The sequence below is a fragment of the Leptopilina boulardi genome, unplaced genomic scaffold, assembly GCF_019393585.1.
Source record: "Leptopilina boulardi isolate dan_hultmark-lab unplaced genomic scaffold, ZJU_Lbou_2.1 LbouV2_394, whole genome shotgun sequence".
Lineage (NCBI taxonomy): Eukaryota > Metazoa > Arthropoda > Insecta > Hymenoptera > Figitidae > Leptopilina > Leptopilina boulardi.
In genome coordinates this window covers 43,797-53,799 of record NW_026137967.1, presented here as the reverse complement: position 1 = coordinate 53,799, position 10,003 = coordinate 43,797, and the positions used below count along the sequence as shown (strand labels likewise).

At 33.1% G+C, this 10,003-nt stretch overlaps 2 protein-coding genes across 2 annotated transcripts; both read right to left on the bottom strand.

The window, feature by feature from the left end:
- Positions 1-1,164: 1,164 nt before the first annotated feature.
- Positions 1,165-1,704, bottom strand: LOC127288775 (uncharacterized). Its single transcript, XM_051316414.1, has 2 exons — positions 1,483-1,704; positions 1,165-1,392 (listed from the first exon to the last, which is right to left on the bottom strand). The coding sequence occupies exons 1-2, from the start codon at positions 1,702-1,704 to the stop codon at positions 1,165-1,167; spliced, it is 450 nt and encodes a 149-aa protein (XP_051172371.1).
- A 1,692-nt stretch (positions 1,705-3,396) lies between these two features.
- On the bottom strand, positions 3,397-7,917 carry LOC127288773 (uncharacterized). Its single transcript, XM_051316413.1, has 4 exons — positions 7,665-7,917; positions 7,390-7,522; positions 5,565-7,239; positions 3,397-3,558 (listed from the first exon to the last, which is right to left on the bottom strand). Exons 1-4 carry the CDS (start codon positions 7,915-7,917, stop codon positions 3,397-3,399), a joined length of 2,223 nt encoding a protein of 740 aa, XP_051172370.1.
- Positions 7,918-10,003: the final 2,086 nt, after the last annotated feature.

Below are 10,003 nucleotides of genomic sequence, written 5' to 3'. Positions count from 1 at the left end.
TTTGTAATTTTAATAACTCAACTTTAAAAAATATATATTCAGATTCGTTAATATTTCCAGATTATGAATATCTAAAATTTATCATAAAATAATTACATTTAAAAAAGTTATAATTTATCTCGTATACCTTAAGTTTGATAAAAAAATGGACATCATTTTTGAATTTAGCTGACAAAGGAAATATCATATGCATAATAATGTATGAAAATAATATAAATCCATGAAAAACAAATATAATATTGAAATAAATATAAAGTTTTAGTTTAAACATATTGAAAAAGCTAGTCGCTTTTCACTTTTATGAGGGTATTAACGGTAACTCGACCCTTTTCGCAGGTAAATTTCCCAGTTCCATTTCAGTACCAAAATGCACCAAATTAGTACTGAGTTGGTAATGAGATCTCAGTTCCAATTTCCCAGTACCAATCCAGTACCACCCTTCCGGTAGGGAACAATAACGTCAATTCCTCCTAAGCTTTTAATTATTGTTACAACCCTTCACGGTATCATGGTTAGTTGGAACAGTTACAGACCTTTATATAAATTTCTATTGCAGATAACCACATTTCATTTTACGTATTTAGTTCAGCTTTCGGTCATGTGTATAATATAATTACTATGTTCAATAACCGAAAAATTGTTACAACTATACCCAGTCTTTACTAATAATTTTCTAATATTTTAATATATATATATAGAAATAAAATATAATAATTTAGAAATATTATTTTCAAAAATTTTTCTACATGGAATTCGGTAATGGATTTCTCTCAGAAAGAAAAAAAATCGCTTTTTTCAATGTTTTTGGTTCAAGTTTATTAGAGTTGGGTGGCATTGACAAAATAAAAAGTGTAAATTAATAGGCGACAGAAAGTGCCATCTATATATTAATAAAAAGAATAGTTCGAATAAAGAGCGCGAATTGTAAATTCCACCACTCTCCATCAATTCGTAACCAGAGATGATAAAGTTGATTTTAGTCCAAAACTGGAAATACACTTAAAAAAATTTTGGCCCAGGAAGACCCATAGTGGGGGCATCTGCAATCATCTGATCTGTGGGTACGTACTCGAGATCGATTGGATAATCTTTCAGAACGTGGTGAATGAAATGATGTTTTGATCTAAAGTAGTACACGGGGTTTTTAGCCAACTTTCCGGCCGCTTAGTTGTCATTGTAAATCGTCAGCTTGGCAAATTTCGATAAACGTAGATCCCTCAGAAAACGAGTGAGATATACAGCTTCTTTTGCTGCATCGGAGATGGCCATATATTCAGCCTCGGTAGAAGATAGCGCAGTTGTACGCTGCTTCCGCGATTCCCAGGAAATGACCGCTCCTCCAAAGATAAAAATGGAGCCTGTATAAGATCTTCTGTCTATTTTACAGTTGTCCTAATCAGCATCAATAAAAGAGAATAATGAATTTGTGTCCTTTTGATATTTGAGCCCCAGATCCTTGGTTTCTTGAAGATATCTAAGTACTCTCTTAGCTGCTGTCCAATATACTCGTTTTGGATTGTGATTGAACTGTCCAAGAATGCTGACAGCTTGTGCGATATCAGGTCTGGTTCCAATTGCTGCGTACATGAGAGCACCAATCAACTCTCTGTAGGGACATTTTTCTTCATTTTCAGAGACTTCTGCGTTGTCGTCGAACATTGATTCAGGTGCAAGAGGTGTGCTAACTGGTTTGCAAGAACTCATACTAAATCTCTGCAGAATCTCATTGATGTAGCCGGTTTGAGAAAGAGTTATACTTTATACTCTATACATCGGTGTCCATTTTCCCATTTAAGTAGGCCGTTTCGATGTCAAACTTGGTCACATGAAGATCAAACTTGGCTGACATTGCCATCAACGATCTAGGGAAACTAAGGCGTGCAACGGGAGCGAATGTTTCGAAATAATGAATACCTGGTTGTTATAACGAAACCTTTAGCTATGACTCGCGCTTTTCTCCTCTCAAGATGTCCATCAGGTCTGCACTTATTCCTGAGTACAGTGCGACATTTGATATTCTTATTTGACGATCGATCAACTAAATCAAAAGTGTCGTTCAATAGCAAGCTTTTAATTTCAGCAAGCATGGCATCTTCCCAATCATCACTACTAGGTCCTGATAATGCTTGTTGGAACGGAATTTCGTCTGCGGTCATAGCAATCTCGGCACGTTCCCATCCTTGAAATTCTTCTCCGCTGGAAGAAATTGTATTTTCCAATTGATTGGCTTCTCGAATTGATTCATTTAGAGGTTCTTCTTCGCTTGACTCCGTTGATTCATCACGTTCAAGATGTTCGACTGGATTGTTTACAATCATTTTGTTCCTTTTGAGTGGACGTCCATGTTTACCGGTTTCCACTTTTGCAGGTCTTCCAGGTCCTCTTCTTTCGTTATTCGGATTTTCTCGAGGCGTATCTGGTGCTGGAAAACCGTTTGGATTCTCGAGTGGAGCACCGTTGACTAGAACATCTGTATTCTGATCTTTTAATTTATCAGAGAAGAATTTCCTTTTCCGTTCGATGACAGGATTTTCTCGAGCAATTTTATTAAAAATTCGTCCATGAATTGTACATCACGCGTGATACGGATTTTTCATTCATCTGGACCCATATTCTATATGCTTTTGCGACAGTTGAGTATCCAACGAAGATCGCTTCAATTCCACGAGGTTTTAATTTATCCATGTTAGGTGATTTATCGAGAAAGAAGACTTTAACTCCGACTTTCCTAAAATGGCGTCATAGTCATATCATGTCGTTGTTTCGCGAACATATCACCACCACTGTCATCAATTTTATGCTCTCTTGCAAAATTTTCTTCGACGATCTTTTGAATTAATGTATCGACGGAAGGCAGCGTATCGCGAGATTTAATTGCGCAACAAAAATTGCTATAGCTAGTCGGTAAGCTATGTAAAAGCATTATTGATAATAAATCTCCGTTAATCGTAACATTCATCTGTTGAAGATTATCAACGGTATTCATAAAACGTGATAAATAATCCTGAACATAATCGTCTTCTCGCATCTTTTGTGACAGTAATTGTTCGAGTAAAGTGGCCTTTTGAGTAGGACCCTGTGAAGCGTTAATGGAAGCTAACTTCGTCCAGACTTCATGTGACGTTTCACAGTTGCGAATATGCTTTAATTGTGAAGAACTGATAGATATACATAGAGATAATATAAATAGAGTGGAGATGGTCTGTATAGAGGCGTCCGTTTGATAGAAAGAGAACGCGATTTTAGCACCAGTAGGTGTCTCTCTTGCGCTGGTGCTTATTGAAGGACAGATACTGGTGTTAAATCTTTCTTCTCTTTCCAACCCATTCTGTTTATGTCAGGACACTTCCCTCTTACGCAGCCGCCTATACCTTGTCTACTCTATTTATATTATCTCTATGTAGATATAATTAGATCGGATTTTGCCAAACGATCCTCCGAGACCCATCTGTCGTGCGCTGCCTGTGACTGAACGCGAGTGTCACCATCGCCACTTACCTCTGGTTTGATTTTCTCACCTGCGACGTAGGACCAACTATTGTTCCTCGTTAAAAGTGCCTAGACCTGAATTTTCCAAGTATTGTAATTACCTTTGTAAGAAGTTCTATACGTGCCTTGGAAAAAGGTTGAGTCGTTTTGAAAAAAGGCAATTTTCCCGACGCAGATGTATGACGATAATGCAAATGGCGGACTGTCCCTTTTTTGTTAATGGAATGAAATGTACACTCCCGACGGAAATGACGAACAAGCACTCATCAACACGGAACAAATGTTTTGTTAACGTTCCCTGCTAAAAATAAAATCAGAAATCAATCTCAAAACGTCAGAAATCCTGACGTTTTGAGACTATTTTGATGTTTTGTGATGCTGCTGACTAATTCTGACTTAAATAGTTTTTATGGGCCTGACGTTTTCTAAAAAGTGACTATTTCTCACTACGTTTTATTTTTTTTGTAAAAAGGGTTCCAAGAGAGGTACCAAGGCCACTCAAACCCACCATATAACTCTATTATATTATATATTCCCTTTTTCCAATAGAAGGGTCCTTTCGAGGGTCCATCAGGTTTTATGACTTTTTAATGCAAAATAAAAAATTATTTAAATTTGATTAAATATTTTTTTAAATGTTATATTTGTAATTTATAGATTTTAACAATTCCAATGATATAAAACATTATGTAAAAACTCTAAAATTACATAATGATTATACAATAAATACTTCATTAATTAAAATTAATTCTCAATAATTTAAAAATATTTGCAAAAAATTTTATATCGTTGTAATTGTATTAACATGTACATTACGAATATAATATTTAAAAATTATTTTTTTCAAATGCAACAATTTTTAGTTTTGCAATGAAAAGCCATAAAACCATAAAAGATCCTTCTGGCCTATACTTTTCTTTTTGTCCTTTTCTAACGTACATATAATATATATGGAATCACGTTTGTAAGACAAGGACAGAAAAGGGTCCCTACTTCAAATTTGTATTTATTATTTTACAGTAAGCTAGTTTCCTTACATTTAGTTATAAGAAAGCAACATATGTTGAAAACCTATTCTTACCACTGTATTAACTCTATATATATATATATATATAAAATGGAAAATATCGAATATATTCATAATAAAAAACAAAATAATTAATAATTTTCTTTTATATTATTAAATAATTAAAAATTTGTTATAACATATTATTATTTAAAAATAAAAAACAATTAAAAATTGAACAATTTTTTTAAAATTAATTTAATGTATGGGAAAGGTTGTAGAATAATCGTAAACTTCATATACAATATTTATGTTTATTTATTTATTCACATTCTTTTTACATTAAAAATTAAACAAATATATATATTTTCAATTTTTTTTTAATATGGCTGCGAGCGATGGTTTCTCCGAGGCGTGCGAAGAACTTTGCTTTCTCTGTTTTTTTTGTTCCTTTTGGAATATTTGGGTGTTAAAATCCTCCAAAAAGTCTTCGTCATAAACCTCGTATTCCATATTTTGAACGGTAGTTTCTGTCTTTTTCTCACTCAATCCAATTTGTTCATTTACCCAGCGATAAAGGTACCATTCTGTAAAAAGGAAAAGAATTTTAAGGTTAATTTTGTTAAAGACAATTATGGTTAACTATACATATAAATGTTGTACATACTTAAATTGAGATAGTGGTATATATGAGTAATAGTAAATCACAGTTTGGTAATTTGCAGTACATAAATAAATAATAAATAAATAAATAAAAAATAAATAATTAAATAAATAATATAATTTATAATAATAATAAATATTTATGTTTATAGGTCTAAAGTAATCTTTGTTTTTTATAACCATAGGGTAGAGAATCATAATTTTCTTCCCTACGGCGTTTCATATTTACTACTCGACAGGTTTTCTTTTCATCTTTTGTAACGACTAAGTGTTCTTTAGTAGTTCGAATTACTCTAGATGTTATTTCTATAGGGTTTCCTTCATTGGTTACGAGATCACGAATCGAATGAAAATTAATTAAAAGAGAATTTTTAAAATTTAATGAAATTCCTTTAACCTTGCAAACCGTGGACTCGGTACCATCAGATTTTCGAACACTGTAGGCGTAAAATTTAGGTCCGCCAGAAATAAAAGCATTAATATAACTACCTGCTCCGTAATCTTTTTCAACTTCATCCGTTAAATCTCCTAACAAAGAGCCCACAGGGGGTATATATTCTGTAGGATTACCACTGTTTACATAAATGCAAGAATCTGTATCGTAATATAACACCCGTCTATCCAACTTATGCAGGTAATTATATAACTTTAGACGAGCTTGTGTAGTTGTGTATGCAGCAATAACAACAGTTGTGTTTGGAGCAGGTGTTATTGCTTCGGACCTTTTTACCCAACAGACGTAGACAATATCATCGTTTACAGGGACAATGTCATTGATCTCAACCTCAGGGTTATGAAGTAAACGTAATAATTCATCACGTGTTTCTACAATTGTAGTTTGTGGTAAATTATCACGTTGACCGAATTTGCCCCAGAAGGAATTGAGACAGAGTTTCGCAACAGAACGTAACCCTGGATTTTTATGTATTTTAATAGGGTCTAATTTTATCCCTTCTTCCTGTTCATAATTTTGAATATAATTAAGTTTAGATTGTTCATCTGTACAATATGATGGCCAACAACTTGCTTCTTGTTTAATTTTTAAAAAGTTATTTATATAAGAAACTAACAAGCTTCCTTCGCGAGTAGCTGGATCATATTGTACAATATCATATTGCCAGATTTCATAAATTTTTACTATTTTATAACCAAGATTTACAGCTGCTTTTAATTCATCAGAAACCCAAGTTCCTTCAAGTACACGTAATGACTCATCTTCATGAGTGCAATCACTCGATTCAAGAGTTTCACAACATGTACGACAAAGAGGGAACATGAGTTTTCCGTGTTGTCGAACTGGAAGAAGTGGATGGTACAAATCACGCGGAGGTAAAATTTGACAAAGTACTAAACCTTCTACATTGGTAATGTCATACTCAGTTCCAGTGAATTGTTTACATTCTCCTTCACCAATGTATAGCTTTGGATGTCCAACAGGAAATTTACCAGTTTTACATATATACGGATATAAAGAACAAATGTCTTTATATTCAATTTTTTCGCCTTCTTTAATCTCATAAAAAGATCTAGTATTTCCTGTACGACCTCCATAGAAAGCATCTCGAGGGTTTAGTACTTTATTATTCTTTAAAATTGGGTGATTTTTAAAAAAATCTTTTAACTCTGCGTTATTTGATATTTCCCTATCAAACTGACACTCCCAAATCTCAATGACCTCATACCCATTACGTTTAATTTTATCTCGAATTGCGAGAGTCCGATTATACCGGTCATTCATAGAGGTTTCAGATTGACCTATTTTGACATCACGATTAGTTGAAAAACATTCTGGACACCCATGCCAAAAACATCCATGATATTGAAAAACATAACGAATGCCGTTATGCTCATAATAACCATCAACTATCGGTCCTTCAATTAGTCTGTATTCTCTACCTCTACCTGCGTGAGTAATAGAAACCCCTCGCTCACGTTCCATGAACAAAAGCCATTCTAAAGATTTTCGAGAGTGATTATCTCTCAATCTATAACCTCCTCTTGGAATAATACCTATTGTGTTTTCTTGTAAACACATTTTACGGTAGTATCTATTACAAGCTGAGGCTATAGTTTTAGCCTCACTAAAAGGATATACATTTCCATACTCAATGAAAATTTTACGAAATGCAACACATGCACATCGTAAAATATCCACATCGTTTTTACAATATGAAATTAATTCATCCTGAAAATTAAAAACATATGCAGGGTTGGATTTTTTTTCATTGTACCATTCAATGAATTCTTTTCGTTTAGTGTCTGACATTGTGTCAGGCGAATAAAATTTAATATCTGGTAAAGTACCTGAATAGCTTTCATTTTCAGGTGTATTAAATAAATGAGGAAATGTACCCTTTCTTTCTCCTACAAGCTTCATGATTTACAAGGTTATTTAAAATAAATTGAGCATCATAGCTACGTGCGTTGTGGGCGATGCAAATAATTTTTTAAAATTTTTTTATAGGATGTAGTGTAAAATTGACAAATTGGTGAATTGAATCATTACCTTTGAAAACAAATTCTCTAACCAACCCACATTGATTGCAAGGTTTTGTTATGTCTGGTTCATCAATGCACCAAGAGCAAACTTGTTGAGCAACACAGAGATTTACTTTATGAATATTTATTGAACTATCGGTTTTCATGGATTTATCTTGCTGTGCCTCAAAGTCATAAAAAATGAAAATTGTGGGTTCTCCAAAAGAATTACTTTCATCGCCATTATTTTTATTCGGTACATGATCTCGTACCTTCGACATATAACAATCATGGTTGAATTTTTGATCAGTTTTACAAATTTTGCAATAAGAAATACCACAAATATGATCTTTCTTTTTGTCAAAATTTATTAAATTTGAGCAAGAACAACATATTCGTAAAGTATCACAAACTGATTTGCCAGACCTAAAGTTTTGTCATCAAATGCCACAAGTCTTATTGAATCTTTTAAAAAATATTCTTGGAATTTTTCCAACTCAGGATATCCACAACCTGCCTGGGGAATCGCAATATGTGCTTTTCGTGTTAATTCGCGAGCCAATTGAGTTTGCAAAACTGAATTTTGCTTACGAATTTTCGTCCAAGCAGATTGTGTTTCCTTCGTTTTTTCCGCTTTTAATTTATTATTACAAAGTCCAACTACTATAGATCTTGGAAGACAAAGATTGTCTTTATTTACGATTGTTACCACTGATCTTTTCTTTAAAATGTCACCGGTATTTCCATGTCTCCCTGAACCAACAGGATTACGCGCACACTGAATGAAAACCCTGAACGAGTCGTCGAGTTTAAAATTTTCTGCACTTTGTGCAATAGAAAAAAATAAACTCCAAAAGTCTTCAAATGTAACCTGTCGAACCAGTCTGTACGATAAAAAACTAGACCCTTGACCTAACGTGTCCGAGTGAAACTTCATCCCGATAAAATCATTCGGATTATATTGGGTAAGAATGGTATTGAAAATACTTTTTAAAGTATTTTCTAACCATGCTACAGGATCTACAGTTTCACTCGGTAAATTATTAAATTGTATAATATATTTGCTACCCTGTATTTTAAATTTACGCATATAACAACTTGTAATATTTTCAATTTCAAAATTTTTTACTGCAAAATTACCTAACTGATTATTAGTATTGCTCATGCCAGATGGTCCCGCTTCATCGGCCTGTGCTACATATCCACCACCTCGTTGTGTGATAGTATCTACATTAAAAATATTTTTATGTGAATATGCCAGAAAGTACAAATCTTGTTCGATTACTTGGTCTAATGGTAAGGGACATATCTTAATATACCATAGATCAAGGGTTCGAGCCTAACAATTTTTTTTTTTTTCTTAACTTCAAAAAATAGATATATTTTTATTTTTTAAACGTAATTTTCTTACAGTTTATTTCAAAAGGAACATTTGATTACCACAACGTGACACGAAATTTTGAGATCTAAGACTTGTAAATTGAAATTTTATTTTTAGAAAAAAAAAGATTCATACATGGTATGAAATTTTTACTATTAATTTTAAAAATAAAATTTCAATTTACAAGTCTTAGATCTCAAAATTTCGTGTCACGTTGTGGTAATCAAATGTTCCTTTTGAAATAAACTGTAAGAAAATTTAAAAATAAAGTACATATCTATTTTTGTATATAACTAATAAATTATTTTTAAAAAACTCACGATTTTGACTGCAGTCAGCATCTGAAGTGTCCTGCAAATCTGCAACAATCCGCAGGCATTCCTCCTCCATAATATTTTGATGTTCTAGTGAAACTGCGTGATCCGGAGGTGATACATTCACTGCCCTATATACACTTGCCGGAATTTCCTTCGGGAAATTATCACACACTGCACTATTTTGTAAATTATTTTCATTGTTCACATCATAAATTTGTGTCGTCGCACTAGAACTCACTTCTGATGATGGTTCTTGTCGTTGTTCTTTTTCACATGTTAGAATCGGTTGAGAAAATAATAAACTCGATTCTATAGATGAAAATTGTGTTGAAGAACCCGAATCTAGAATGACAAAACAGAAAAATATTTGTTAGTATATTTTAAATATAATAACTTGTTTTTATTTATTTATTTTTATATTTATAAAATAAAAATAAAATAACTTACCAGAAGCAAGAAGTGGTTGTGCTGGCAGTGGTGATGGTGGTGGTGGTGTTGATGACCGGGATAATAAGTTGGTCATCACACGTACACGTCGATCTTCGACAATTTCTTCGAGGGCTAGTTGACCCTTTACAATATTGGCAATTTGATTAATAATCGCCGGATCGTCGCACTGGAGCACCAATTGCTTAATAAGGAATTGAAGGAAAAAATCTTCGATTCCTA

Bases quoted from the DNA above. Each gene is read 5' to 3' on its own strand.
- LOC127288773 (XM_051316413.1), bottom strand. From the start codon at position 7,917: ATGTCGAAGGTACGAGATCATGTACCGAATAAAAATAATGGCGATGAA. The intron at 7,523-7,664 runs GTAATGATTCAA...TGAAGCTTGTAG, and splicing joins TAGAGAATTTGTTTTCAAAG to GAGAAAGAAAGGGTACATTT. The intron at 3,559-5,564 runs GTTTGCAAGGTT...ATTCAGGTCTAG, and splicing joins CTGATGGTACCGAGTCCACG to GCACTTTTAACGAGGAACAA.
- LOC127288775 (XM_051316414.1), bottom strand. From the start codon at position 1,704: ATGAGTTCTTGCAAACCAGTTAGCACACCTCTTGCACCTGAATCAATG. The intron at 1,393-1,482 runs GTACTTAGATAT...GATGCTGATTAG, and splicing joins ATTGGACAGCAGCTAAGAGA to GACAACTGTAAAATAGACAG.